The sequence below is a fragment of the Centrocercus urophasianus genome, unplaced genomic scaffold (assembly GCF_019232065.1).
Source record: "Centrocercus urophasianus isolate 14NV4802_14NV808 unplaced genomic scaffold, USGS_Curo_1.0 seq_10, whole genome shotgun sequence".
Lineage (NCBI taxonomy): Eukaryota > Metazoa > Chordata > Aves > Galliformes > Phasianidae > Centrocercus > Centrocercus urophasianus.
This window is the reverse complement of record NW_024884142.1, coordinates 100566457-100581134: the sequence shown is the minus strand read 5'-3', so window position 1 is coordinate 100581134 and position 14678 is coordinate 100566457. Positions and strand designations below refer to the sequence as shown.

The 14678-nt window shown below is 43.4% G+C and overlaps 1 protein-coding gene across 3 annotated transcripts in view; it reads right to left on the bottom strand.

The window, feature by feature from the left end:
* Positions 1 to 14678, bottom strand: part of SPTBN1 (spectrin beta, non-erythrocytic 1) — an 89336-nt gene that overhangs the window by 38148 nt on the left and 36510 nt on the right. For all 3 annotated transcript variants that reach the window (XM_042828929.1, XM_042829006.1, XM_042829093.1), the window contains 10 exons: positions 11274 to 11447; positions 8748 to 8839; positions 7471 to 7551; positions 6593 to 6708; positions 5501 to 5613; positions 4705 to 4892; positions 3591 to 3708; positions 1897 to 2055; positions 1080 to 1382; positions 173 to 326 (listed from right to left, as the gene is read on the bottom strand). In XM_042828929.1, coding sequence (XP_042684863.1) covers positions 173 to 326; positions 1080 to 1382; positions 1897 to 2055; positions 3591 to 3708; positions 4705 to 4892; positions 5501 to 5613; positions 6593 to 6708; positions 7471 to 7551; positions 8748 to 8839; positions 11274 to 11447 — 1498 coding nt within the window. The remainder of the gene's footprint in view (positions 1 to 172; positions 327 to 1079; positions 1383 to 1896; positions 2056 to 3590; positions 3709 to 4704; positions 4893 to 5500; positions 5614 to 6592; positions 6709 to 7470; positions 7552 to 8747; positions 8840 to 11273; positions 11448 to 14678) is intronic.

Here is a 14678-nt window from a genome sequence, read left to right as displayed (position 1 = left end):
GAGTGAGTTACCTGGCTGAATTAATCTTTGACAGGGAGAAAAGGAACAAATAATGCTGGATTTTCCTATTCAGGTGCTGAACTCAATGTAATGCGCCTTGCAGAACTAATAAGGCTCAAGGAGAACCCCATATATAATTACATCTAAGAAGGACACATAGGCTGCTAGTTACCTTCTCCATCGGTGGCAAACTTCTGAGCAGATGCATTGACCCCTCTCACTCTCTCAGCCTGAATAGCAATGTCAGCTTCCACCAGAGCATGTTTCTGCAACAGGTCTTCGACTCCTAACAAGTGTTTGCCATAGTCTTGTGACAGCAGAAGCACCTGATCAAAATGTAAAAGGCAAGTAAAATGAGCTGAAGGCCATGAGCTATTTGTTTCCTAATTACTCCTTTGTGCTCTCTATTTTTACAATGATTTAAATCCAAAGTAACACCAGAAACATAAGCAGAATGTGACTGATGTGAATTTGAACCAACACTTTTCAAACGGTTAACAACCATGAAGAACTTGACTGTGCTCTTTAACACAGTTCTAAGTCTGAGATGAAGAAAAGCTGAGTTAGCTCAGCAGGACCAATGCAATGCACTCTGTGCAGGTACCATAAGCTGCCACTGAACTACAGACAGCTTACAAGTTCTGCAGGATGAAGGACAAGACAAAAGTTAGAATTCCTGCCTTTCGAAGGTCCCAGCAAAACACACAGGAAAATATTTCATGCTTTTTAAAGCACAGTGATGAAGAGGTGACTAGATTTCCATGTACGCAGTGCTGAAGATATTTCATCTAACTCCCTTTCACCCTCATCCAAGCCTGACCAAAGCTTCCAGTCCTTATCAAGAGGCATGAATATGAAAAGTGGCTTTCTATAGGAGTCAGCCTGTTCCTTTTCCTTACTGTTTTTAATCTTCACTTTCTAAAAAACATCATCATTTATAGGTAAAAGGAATTTGTTCACTGCTTATGAATTTGCCCACTAAACCAGAAAGGCAAAGTGAGCATTAAAAATGTACCCAAGAAAAGACCTGTACACCTCTCTAGAATATTTATTCATATTCTCAGATAGATAACATCTACCTTCATCTCATCCATCCAGTCCATAATGTATAGCATTTCCTGGAAAATCTTTTGTAGGCCAAGATTCATTTCCAGCCGTTGCCTTCGTGCCCTGAGCAGCTCCAGGAGGTACTCCCACAGGCGTATAACATTGTCCTTTCTTGCAGTGATGCGTTTGATATCATGATAATTTTCAGTCTCAAGCTCCTTCGCAACTGCAACCACAGCCTGGACTCGCTCTTCATATGCTGCAATGTCTGTTTCAATGGCCTCGTGCTTTTTCGTTGCAGCCTCTACTGCTGGAAGGTCAAAGCCAAAGTTATCCTGTAACGACAGCAGTGGCATGCTCAAACTTAAGTGATTTCTGATTGTGCAGAACACACTTGTTAGCAACTGAGGATCTCAAAACGCTCTGAAAACTCTTCTGATAAAATCAGAGACATAACCTTCAGGGAAAGAATCACAGTGGCCATCAGGATCTTCTTGGGGTTTTTTTGTTGTTGTTTTAAATCCATCTCTAGTAAATAACAACAACTGGGCAAATTCCATTAAACTGACCTGAACATTCAGGTACAAAAATCTCAACTGTGGGTGTTTATTTCTACGAGCTTCTCCTGACTACAGACTGATAGATTCCAAGACTGGTATGTCAAATGCATTAAAGATAGGTCCGTAATGTATACTCTAAAAATACATTTGCACAGACATGCAATACATATAAATATACATAGATTCAGTAAAATGAGTGGCACGGGAGAAAAACCATCCTCTTTGCAAGAACTGTGTCCTTGAAGTACTTGGAATCATTTAAGTCACACAGACAATTTCTGAAAGGCACCTGAGAAACCAGACGTTGATTTTCACTCAGCCAAGTTTCTCTCATAGCTGCCTTGCGATCAAATCTGCGTGCAAGTTGTTCCAGTTTCTCTTGTCTGATGAGCTCATTCCGCAGTGCCAGTTCTCTTTCATGTTCAGCTTTTTCCAGTCTTTCCCAGGCCTGAAGATGTGGAGGGAAAAAAAAGTAAAAAACAAACAAACACTCGCCTCCTAAATACACATTCATACAATAAATCACGTCTGCTTCACACGAGATCAGTACTGAAGTCACTTCATCAAGTTTCACAGAATTGGCTGATTTACTTACGTGCCAGAATATCTGGTTTATATTGGCTGGCCTTACACCTTGTCTGCTAATACGGACTTAAACTTTGGTCTCCATTCATTCATTCCCTTTCTGAGCAAGAGGTATAAACCTTATTGATGTCAGATGCATTTTCCTGAGTTCATTTATTTGCCTCCACTGAACCTCAGGTAAACCACCTGGCTTGAACATGTAAGAGAACAACTCTTTCAAAATCTTCTGTGTGCTATTTTCAAAGAAGGAATTCTATCTTTTTCCTTTAGGAAATGACAATTAGATATTTGTGTGCAAAATCAGTTTACAGCTCTTGTTATCGCATCCCCATTGGAAAGGAAAACAAACACCAGATTTCTTTTGCTGCATCAGAGTCCTTTTTTTCGCCCAAAGCAAGAAGTTACTCACATGCATGGCATTAATACTATAAAAACAAAGTCTTAGAAGCACATTGAAAGCCAGCTAATCACCTTTCAGATCTTCTTACAAACAACAAAAATACCCACAATTCAACATAAACTACCCCAGATTCTTCTAAATCTTAACAGATGTGAAACTGCCTGAAACTCAAAGTATTCTAGGCATTCACAGGCACAGGACTTAATGCAAACAGAGAGTCATGCAGTTTACTGCTCTCTAGGATGCAGATTCAAGCCACAGACACGCAGAACAGCTGCTCTGGGAATGCCAAACATTATCAAACACAAATAAGGAAAGCTCACAGTTTTAAGCTGTTTGTTACCCTTGATAGAGTCTGTCAGCTCTGCTGCAGTTCTGTCGGCTGCACCAGCATAAAAAAATAGCTACTTAAATCCCTAAAGAGAACCCACATGAGTCACAGTACTTCCTTTACTCTCCCATGCTGTGGACAGAAGGGCTGAGAGGCAGATAAAGGCCAGTTCTGCTCCCTGCTTGGAGCCATGGAAGGCAGAGGCATTCCATAAGCCTGAATGACACAGGCTGCCCGCTGCTGCGCTTGGCTCTGCTTGGTCTCAAACAGCCTTCTTGTTGGGAGCTTTGTTAGGACACACCTCATCAAAACTAAATAAGGGAGGATGCAATACCTAGATATTGCTGCTACTTTCTGCTGATTAATAGCCAGGACCCCAGAGGAACAAGAGCTACTACATCCATAACTGACTGCTCGGAACTACTGCGCGCTTTTCTCCATGAGGAAGAGCTTAGAAATACTGAAGCCATCCAGGGACTCAGCTCATATCAGTGAGTCTCAGATATGGGAAAAGATCCCCCCACCTGTCCCATCCCTTACAGTCCCTACGTGAGCCCTGGAGACAGCAGGTATTATCTTCACACCGTCCCAGTACGCAAAGCCTGCAGAGACAGACACTGAAAAGAAAAACCAACTGAGTCGCAATGGATGGGCTGCCTCAGTTTACCTTGTTTATGTCAGAGATGAGTTTGCCCTCCCTTGGCATGTAGACTTTCTGATTGTTGGCTCTCATTTTGCTCTGGATGGTAAAAAGCAGCACTTCCAGGTTTCCTTTTTCTGTAAACCTGAACAAAATTTTCCAAAGGAATAGTGTTACAATAAAGCTTTAATGGCTACCAAGGCATTATAAAGCACTTCCTTAAAATACTGACATGAATGGAGTACTCAGATAAACACCTGAATCTTGTGTGAAAGCCCTCACCCCTGCAATCAGCTGGGTCAAGCAGAAACAAACAAACTCCTTCACAGGAGTCAGCTGTCTGTCTGTTTAGATTTAAACCTCTTTGAGGCATAGAAGGCTGCATATTTTCTTACTCTATTGCGTGCGCTGTCCTATTTTATCAACCCAAGAAACTGAAGTTTTGTTTAGAGCCCACTGCACTCCATAAACTCTTCCCACTCTCTTTCCTGAGTTGTATGCCTGGGAAACAAACAAACTGCATAGGCACTGGGGAATAGGCTGCAATCTAGAGGATGTCTGTAATGTTTTTGATTGTAATTATTATCCATTAAAACTTATATTAGACAAAAATACTAAACAGATGTAATAACGTAATGCTAAAATAAGCTCTCCAGAAATAAACTGCATGGCTTTGGTTGTATCATTTTTAGCAAGACAGCTATGTTTTACGAAGCCAGACACACTTCCTCTTGATTACAGAAAAACAGTAAGAGCCTTTTAATAGCTGTATCTTGGTATTATATGCTGCTATGGTGATATTACCATACCAATATGGTACACTATTACTGCTTGCATTACAAGACAGGCACCTCTGTGAAGTGATAGCTTCCAGTACCATGAGATCCTGCAAACAGCACACTTGTTTTCAATTATTATTATTGCTATTGTTATTGCTACATGCGTATCAAATAGCATAAAACAAATAGAATCCAAGTAACAATGGTCAGTGCCCATTAGAAATGTGATATCTAGTAATGCTCAGAAAAACAAACTCCTAGGCCAAGATTAAAATCACTTCTATGAGTTTGCATTTTCTTTAAACCAACAACTGCCCGAACAAAACAAGACTGCTGTTTTTTTAAGCTAAGATGAAGATTACTTGGGTGGTTTCTCTACTGTGCGGTAGGTGTTGAACGCCTGCAGCTGCTGCTGCACACCAACTAGGGAGTTGGCAAATTTGCGGTTGTTGAGGATGATAATGGTTTGCTCAATCCACTCCAGAAGGTCAGAAGCCAGCGATTCGTATTTTTCAATCATTTTCTCTGTTTCAATGGCATTGTCGAGCACCTGCAACAAGCAGCACAAAATAAGATGAGTAACAAGGGCAGCACACTGCGGAGCCATCCAAATCCAGCAAGCTACTCAAAGAATCAGGGCGCTCACCCTGAGCACCACAGTGCCTGTGTTCCCTGAGGTACAAGGGCTTTGCATTTTTTGGTGCTGAATTCCCATGATCCCAAGGCTACAGAGGGGCAGAGCAGAAGCTTACAACAGGATTCACATCCAGTCTGCCAGCTGTGAAGATGGGGGCAGCTTTGCCAAAGGGCAGAGAACAACAACATGTTTTTTCAATGAGAGACTTTTCTGGGCTTCAGAAGAGACAGAAGACCCAGAGGGTGAGGAGCAGCTAATGGGAAAGGCAAAGCAGCAGTGATGCAAAATTAACAAGCAAAAATAAAACACCAGCCAAACGTTTTCTAATGAGAGGCAGCTGGAAATTAAGTACTCCTCGTGGTCAGATGGGAATATTTAACATTCAAAATGCATTTCAAAAGCAAAACTAAGAACTACCACACAGTGGACTCTCTAAGGTTTAACACTCAAGAGGAAAAAAAACCCTAAAATCAGAAAGATTTAAATTGCTTTGCAATAACTTATAACTTCAATTTGCAAACCTTTCCAATGCGTTTTCCTTCAACAGCTAAAGCTTTCATTTTGGAGAAGTAGTGGTAATATGTCACCACGTAGGTGATGATTGACTTTTCATCGGGATGATCAACACTGATATCTGCAAAGCAAACGACAGTTGTCTTAGCACAGTGGGAGCGCATGGACTAAAACAAAGCTAATAATCCAACAAGAATGGGTTGGAGAGTCAGAGAGATGGGTTCAGTGGCAGTTCAAGTCCTAAGATTTATGTCCTGATCAGAAACATTCAGCAGCTTTGGACTGGTTCTGGATTACCCAATGCTGTACACTCTGTCACTAGGAAGTATTCCTTTATCCACCTCAGTGCAGACCACGGCTAAAGCTGGGGCTGGAGATCTTTGGGCTTTAGCATCTGGACCATGATTTTGACACAGACTGAACAACCTCCCCAGTGTCCACGTGAGGCAGCAGACCTATTGCTGACTGACATCTTCAATGCTCTATCACTATGTGGAGAAATGCAAAACGAATGGCATGTCTGTCCAGGCAAATCTTCTGAGATACACAGATGGAAAACAAATCGTTTTTTTTCTGTAGCAATTATGAGGCACTGGAAAACAAGCAAGAAGAAACTTGCCCATACTCATGGCCCCTATTTATTTGCCCTGTGGCAGAAAAAATTTGTCCTGGAGTTGTGAGCATTCCTTCCGATGCACGTGAGTGCACAGCCTCACAAATGCTTGGGATAAATCTTACCAAGAGTCTGAAAGAAATGGCTCACTACGGGGTGAAATCCACGTTAGTCATCTTCTGGTTCAGGATGAGAAACAAAAACATTTTTTTCAGAGCACACCTCTAAGGATGCCTCTAATTGGAATGATTTTATGTATACATGGCCAGTCCAGAGATCTTGTCAGATGGGGGAATATAAATTCTGAATTTAGGGCTGTTTTGGTTCCACTGCTCAGTCCTATCTGCAGGAGACATCTTGCACTCTCTCCTTCCCTCTCTGGCTGTATGGCTGAGTGAGTCAGCAGCATCCTGCTCTTCAAAACAGCATCCTCTGACAAGGTGGGAGAACAGAGCCCACAAAGCGTTAAAACTGCAGGAATTCTTACCCTCAGGGTCCAGGAGCTTAGTAAGACCAAGGTGTTGCTCAGCAAGGTTAAAAGCATTCTGCAGATTGTAGTGTGCATTTGATTTCTTCAGCTTGTCAAAATCAATCAGATCAGGCCTAGACAGGATGAGAAATTCTTTAGATTTGCCAAAGCACAGCATTTCCACCCTCAATGAACAAATGACATAGAACTTGCCATCCCTAGAAAACCTGGCCTCTCATGCTGCCAAGGTTTCACTTGCCCAGTAGCTCTATGCATTTCAGTGTGAGAATTAAAAGAATGAAGTAACACCTAGCAGTTAGCAGGGCAGCAGAACCTAGTGTGTGACAAAAAATAATGACAGTTCACCAGGGACAAAGGCAAGTGGACAGCTATGGGAAGTCAGTCTCTCCTCCTGACAAGGTGAGCATGTAAGCCATCCCACTGACACCACCTGAGCTCACCAATGAGTGGCACTGAATTTCTGTCCAACTTTAGCACCAGATTCTATAATCGCTGCCCAGTGACTTTTTTCCTCTTCAGGCTGCCACTGCATTCCACTCTCCTGGCCTGTGAATTCAGAACTTGTAACTGGCTACACAGTAAGGTATAAAGAGTTCTCCTCCAGTGAGTCAGTCACAGAACCAAACAACAGTGTGTATATTTTATTCTCCTAAAAGAAACGAAACGCAGCTCGCGGTATGAGAAGCTGTTGCCCAGATGAGCTCACAGCAAACACAAGAGTGAAAAAGTGGAAGGCAAGTTGCTGTAAAACTCTCAAGTAATTCTTCAACTTCCTTCTCTCCACATTCTTCAAGCTGCACGGTAACTTCAAAACACTGTGCACTCTTCAGCAGACCAAGCTTTCAAAACCCACCAGGACATCTCCCCACACATACCTGTGCTTGTGTATCAGTGCATTGAAAGCCATTCCGTCCCTCCAGCTTGTCGTGAAGTTGTGGATGTTGACGTTGGGGTAACTGCCAGAACAAAGAGAACACAATGAATCCAGCACCTCCACTGCAGCTCTGTGCAACCTGTTGCTGAGGGCTGGTGGCAGGAGTGACGTGTTTGTTGTAAAGACAATGGTGTGCCATTCCTTCCCTCGATGGACAATCCATCAGCACAACTGCTTTCTAATCAGACACTACAAGTAAGAGCATCTTATTTACTGCCCAGAGGAATTTATATGCATGTGGCTAAATCGTAAATTCAGAGAACATGAAGCCAGCTTACCACTGGTTTATTTTTCTTGCAGCTCTCAAAATGAAATCTGTGTAACGAATTTTGGGTCCCCAGCTTCTAGTTCACAGTCGAAGATTCAACCAGGGCAAGAGACAAACCTCTACCTTTGCTGATATCCACCATGATAGGTGGATCCCACTACATTTGAGTAAATGTGAATGGAAAAAGCATTATGCCTGGAGGACAAAAGTACTTTTGGAAGGGCAGAATACATGTTTCAGCACACTTGAGCCTTAAAATGCACATCCATATCTTATGCCATTGAACAAGAAGTAATTTTATTTTTGAGCACTGAAAAACAATTTAAAAAAAAGCCTTAAAAGGTAACAGAGCTGAGAGCAGCTTCTTATGCTCAGAAAAACCTAATCAATCAATATACATAGATACAGACTGAACACAGAAATTATCAGCTTGCCTGCAGCCTGCTCACGCTGTAGTCAAAAGGGAAAGTTAGACTAATTCCATGGAACAGTTCTGCTCCTTCTAGATATTTCACAGACTACACGTGAAAAGCAGGAAACCCAGTACACATCAACTTCACTTTCACTCTGATTGTAAAAATCCAGATATAAGCAAATGGCACATCATTCTTTACCAGGGACTCAACTACTGCATCATTAAGGACACTGTAGGCTGGGGAACAGTTGATGCCTCCATATCATTATATGTGCAAAAAGGAAACGATGGCAGCAAAAACCTTGACACCATTATTTCTTCAAAGTAGGAGGGTCAGCATTTACTATATACTTATTTGTGTTTATCACACAGAATTAACCTAATAAATCAGAATTTTCTGCCTTGTAAACATCAGTGCATTTTCCCAGTTCAAATCCACTTAAGGAGATGTATGTATTTGCCCATTTAAAATGATTTCAATGAAAACTCAAAATGTTGGAGGAGCTTTAGAGATAATCACTTAATCCACACTCACCCAGCTGTCTTCATCTGGCACCACAAAAGCAGTGCATCCTTAGCAGATTTCTTCTCCTTGTTGTCCTCAGTTTCAACACTGATATCTTGGATCTGAAATTAACAAAGACGTTTTAAAGCTTTTCTTTGAGAAAACACATTTTTCTCTTTCTTAAAAATGATGAAGGACATTGTATCATAACTTAAGTAGCAAAGGAAATCTATAATGACCCAAAGAGCACATTAAAAGAACGTGCAGGCTCTTCCTTGTTTAAGAATATTCAGTGAAAGCTTCATATGCCCTTTACTGGAACATTACTGGGTTTTTTTGGTCTATAGTTTGAACTTCAGCAGAAAATATTTCCAATTGCCAAGGCAAACTCTGTTCTACACGGCACCATAGTTTTACCCTGCAAACCGGAATACTGTGATTGAGGGCTACAAGCTGTTTAGAAGGGATAAGTAGGGCAGGAGGGGTAGGGGAATTGCATTCTATATTAAGAAGCAGATGCACTGAAAAAGGCTGTCTCCAAAATACAGCCATGATCAGGTTGAGATCTGTGGGTGAAAATTAGGGACCAGACCAGTAAAGGACACCTGGTGGCTGGGGAATGATACAGGCAACCTGACCAAGGGAAGGCTGCTGGCAAGTGCTCCTTGCTTCAGCTATAAGAAGCATCACACTCACAGGCTCTCATCCTGATGAGGGATTTCAACCACCCAGATGTCTGCTGGGAAAGCAGCACCGTGAGCTGCAAGCTATCCAGGAGACTCCTGCAGTCTGCCAAAGATAAATTCTCAGTGCAGGTGGTAGAAAAGAGGTGTTCTAGACCTTGTTCTTATGAACAAAGACTGACAGGTTGGGGATACAAAAGCCAGGGGCAGCCTTGGATGCAGAAATCATGAGATAGTGGAGTTCAGGGTCTTGTAAGGAAGAAAAAGGACAATAAGGACTGCAAGCCTGGACCTCAGGGGAAGTCTACTTTGATCTCTTCAAGGACCTGTCTGGATGTATCCCATGGGTTAGAGAACTGGAAGGTAAGAGGGCCCAAGAGAGTTGGTTGATATTCAATTACCACCTCCTCCAAGCTCAAGATCACTGCATCCCTAAGAGAAAGAAATCAGGCAAAGGTGTCAGGAGATCTGCATGGATGAGCAAGGAGATCATGGAAAAACTCAAACGCAAGGATGTTTGCACAATGTGGAAAAAGGATCTGGACACTTGGAAGGAATACGGGAATAGCGTCCATCCGAAGCAACGTAGCAACTAGATATCTCAGATGGAAGGCTGTGTCTCAATTACTTGAAAGGAGGGAAAAACATTTATATGGCCAAACATATCTGATGTTATGGATGTGATTTACTGTTTTGTAAAAAAATGTATCATAGCTCCTGTGAAGCCCCATTGCAGTTGCTGAAAGTTAGGCAGACATCTTAACATTTAGAAAAAACCTGAGAAACCTTAAAATAAAGAGCTTGTATTTGTTTACTATAGGTTTCTGCAAAAGGATTTTCGAGCCTTTCCTGACAGAAGGCAAAGAGAAATGTGCAACTTGCAGGAAAGCAAGAAATCACTGCCTTCAGCTGAGAGGCTAACCGATTCCTGCAGGCACCCTTCATATGCTCCAGTGCAAAGTCAGACGAGTTAATGACAATCACCACAAGAGATGAGAGTGGCATTTCCTCCTGAATAATATATATGTGTGTATATCCTGGGTGCATCAAGAAAACCGTGACCAGCAGGTTGAGAGAGGTGATTCTGCCCCTCTGCTCTGCTCTTCTGAGACCCCACCTGGAGCACTGCGTCCAGTTCTGGAGCCTCAGTGCAAGAAAGACATGGAATTGTTGGAGCAGGTCCAGAGGAGAGCCACAAAGATGATCAGAGGGCTGGAGCACCTCCCTGGGGCTCTCCAGCCTGGAGAAGAGAAAGAAGAGACCTTACAGAGGCCTGCCAGTACTTGAAGGGGGTCTACAGGAAATTGGGAGAGACCTTCTATAAGGGCAAGTAGTGGCAGGATGAGAGGAAATGGTTTTACACTGGAATGGGGCAGATTTAGACCAGATATTAGGAAGAAATTCTTTACTGTGATGGTGGTGAGACACTGAACAGGCTGCCCAGTGACACTGTGAATGTCCCCTTCCTGGATGCATTCAAGGCCAGGCTGGATGGGACTGCGGTCTAGAGAGAGGTGTCCCTGCATGTAGCAGGGGGTTGGAACTACATGGTCTTAAAGGTCTCTTCCAACCCAAACCATTCTATGATTCTATATACCTGTGACAGGAGCTTCATATTTGTTAGAAGTTAAAAAATAAAAAACCTCTGGAAACCTCTGACCTAATTCTCACTGATTGCCACAGAAGATCTTGAAGTTACACTCTCTCCCCTCAGCGCTGAAGCATGCCTCATCAGATGCCAACCACCTTTACCTCCTATCATGTTGAAGGGTTTAGGAATGCTCCAATCTTAAAAAGCAAGATAAAACCGACTACAAGTAAGTATGGAAAACTCAAACATGTACAGGTATGCATGTAATGCATGCATCCTCACCTGGAATCTCAGGATAATAGTCCAAATAAGGCCAAGTGTCAGTCTGTGATTCCCATCCACAATATCATGAGATCCCATGTTTTCCAGGTGCACTCGTTGCTCTTTCAGGAACTGCAGGGCTTTATCAACATTCTCCAAGCAATGGATGCGCATCCTTCCTTTAGTTGGTTTGGGCTAGAAGGTACAAAGGAGAAGAAAAGCATGTATTACTGTTAATCAAAAAAAACAAAAAGCATGGTAACTTCAGTCCAATAAGCTGAGTCATCCATGAAGCCCACTGCCGGCCACCAACACTGCATGCACTTGTCTTGCATATTCAACCACCAGTGTACATCTCAAGGATAATGGCAGCACATGTCAAATCTGCTAACCTGGGACTGCTAACATCCCAGACCTCTGCCACATACACTGGGCAACCAATTTCATTTTGTTTCTGAAATGTTTTACTTGCTTCCTTCCTTCATGTTTTCCACCTAGGCGCTTCAGCAACTCGCTCGCTACCTGGAAGATTTGTTTGTTTTTTTAAGTTCACACCACATTGATTACATTTTCCTAAGCTGCTCTTTTCTCCAGTACAAGCTCTTCCATATTGAAAAGGACAGCTCTACAAAGATACGCAACTAACTGACAGCTGACAGGTAACAAACACTCCAGAGAGGATCTGTAAATACAGATGCAGATCTCTGAAAAGTCAACTCCAGTTTGGATGGTTGCTAGTCAATAAAACACCCTCAGAAAGAAAAGTGATTTTTTTGTCAGCTCAAGTAGATAAGCAGTGTGAAACTAACATTCAAAGTTTATTCCAAATGATTCCTTTTGGGAGGAACCGCCACACTGAAGTAACACCATTTTATGAAGGCCCAGTGCAAATGAAAAAAGCCATGAGTGTGCTAGCAGCGTGCAAAAATCAGCTGTAAAACTGAGGAAAATTGAAGCAAATTTGTTCTGCAGATAGGGGTTACAGATGAATAGCTTGTTCCGTGTTCACTGAGAAGTGGCCAGAGATAAAAGACAAACTACTAACTGATACAATTTCTTTGTTTTCTGCAATGAATGTAGTTAACCGGCTGTGGAAACAGTTCAGGCAAAATCTTCCTTTCAGACTGCATTCAAGGGGAAGCGTTTCAGCCAGAGCTAAATTATGTCCCCTAGAAACAGCAGCTGAAGTAGCAGCACATCACAAGAAATGCTCGCTAGCAAGGTGCTGATCTGGACATGCAAACTCCAGAGCAACCATCAACTTTCAGTTGGCACCGATCTCTTCCAGAGGCTGGAGAACAGAGTAGAGAAAGTCGGATCTCAGGTCAAGGAAGGGAGCAGTTCCATGAACCCAATACTGCTTTTGGGTGCAACAGTCCCTCAGAGGAGGCTCTCAGTGGAGATGATGCTGGATCCATTCACCTGCTGGCACCACCAAATCAGGTTTAATGGACTCCTGCAGGTTGCACTGGGGAGAGGGAGCTGAGAGAGCAGCAGGAGCACCAGGCATGGGGAAGTGTGGCTGCACTCAGCAGCAGCTTGGCCCACACTGTACCTGCTGCCACACTGGAGTGCCACTGTAACTCATGCTCACTTCTAACAATATGAAATTTAACAGGAGCAAGTGCCAGATCGTATACCTGGGACAAGGCAAACCTGGCTATACACACAGACTGGGGGACGAGGGGCTGGGGAGAAGCCCCATGCAAAGGGATCTGGGGGTTCTGGCTGGCAGCAAGTTGAACCTGAGCCAGCAGTGTGCCCTGGAGCCAGAAGGGCCAACCGTACCCTGGGGGCACCAGGCCTGTGCTGCACAGCCTCACTGCCAGCACTGCCTGTGCTCTGGGGCCGCAGCTCAAAATGGACATAAAGCCATCAGAGAGCATCCAGAGGAAGGCTACGGAGCATGGGAGAAGGGTCCAGAGGGGAAGTCGTATGAGGAGCACTGAAGGTCCTGTGTTTGCTCAGCACAGAGCAGAGGAGCTGAGGGGAGGCCTGGTGGGGGCTGCAGCTCTCATAGAGAGCACAGGGCAGCGCTGAGCTCTGCTCTCTGTGACAGCAACAGGGCCCAAGGGAACGGCATGGAGCTGTGCCAGGGGGAGGGCAGGCGGGGGTGAGGGAAAGGCTGTGTCCCAGAGGGCATGGAACAGCAGCTCTGCACCATGGGCTCCAGCCCCAGAATCCTGGATTCAAATATGTGCATAAAACTCCTGTTCCAGTGCATCAGTAAACACATCATATTAAAATAATGATCTAGACGAGTTACTGGGATTGTCCATTGCTTCCTTAAAATTTGATATTTCTTGTCTTGATTTGAAGTTTTCTGCATAAAATACTGCCTTCACATTTCTGCTTGGGTGGCACGGCAATGTCAGAACTTAACCAGTGACAGGCACAACAAATTCCAACAGGCTGGAGAACATCAGCAGGTGTATGCTATGTGCAATCCTACTGGAATTTCTGTGCTGTGTGTAATGGTCTCAAAGTTTAGTGCATTGCGTTATCTGTACTCTTGTTTGCAGAGAAAGGTGTGGTGGAATGCACTGTTCAAACAGAGACTGCTGTCCTCCATCCTGAGATAACAAAGCTACAATAAATAGGAATTCGTGGTAGTGCAGACAGCTGCCAATGCAATATGCTGAGGATGATGTGAACTCAGATCCAGCAGTCTCATTGGGTGACTCCTGCACACTTCCCACCCAGCTTGCGTAAGCCCTGTTTGCATTTTTGAAACCTGGAGTAAAAAATGTAAATGAATCATGCAGCACGAGTCACACGGCTGCTCTGAGCTTCACTGCTGCTAACTGACACTGAAAGTCAAATCTTGGCAGGTAGATACAGAGATCTAAACAGAGGTGCCAGAATGCTGCCAGGATCCTCAAATAATGGGAGCATGTTGTACAAATAAAACCTGATCTTGGTGCTCCCTGCAGTGACATGACAAACCTAACACCTCACCAAAGTTAATTATTTGACACAGAGAGAAACGCATCTCGAGCAAAATATAGCAGAGCACTGAGATTGTTTACCACAACCCACACAATGCTGGGACAGGATACTGTCCTGCATGCCAGAGATTCCTTCTAACCTCACAGATGCATTTGGAAATCTCCCTTTCTTGCCTCACTATACAGATGCTACATTGTAGGCCATATGTTCAATTCATTACCCAGGGTTTTAGCCCATGGAGCTTTCATTAATAGGACTGCTCCATGACAAGCGATTACACAGCTGCAACCTCACATAGCCTTAGGTCTTAGCTAAAGACCCGTATTTCTTTGAAAAGATTGCTTTAAATTAGATAGTTAAGAGCACAGCCATCATTTTAAGGAACTGAATGAAAAAGTTATACTCTTCAGCCATTTCATCACACCCAGTTTTCCTGTCATGCAGCAGCTTTTTTCACTAGAGAGCTTTACTTACCAC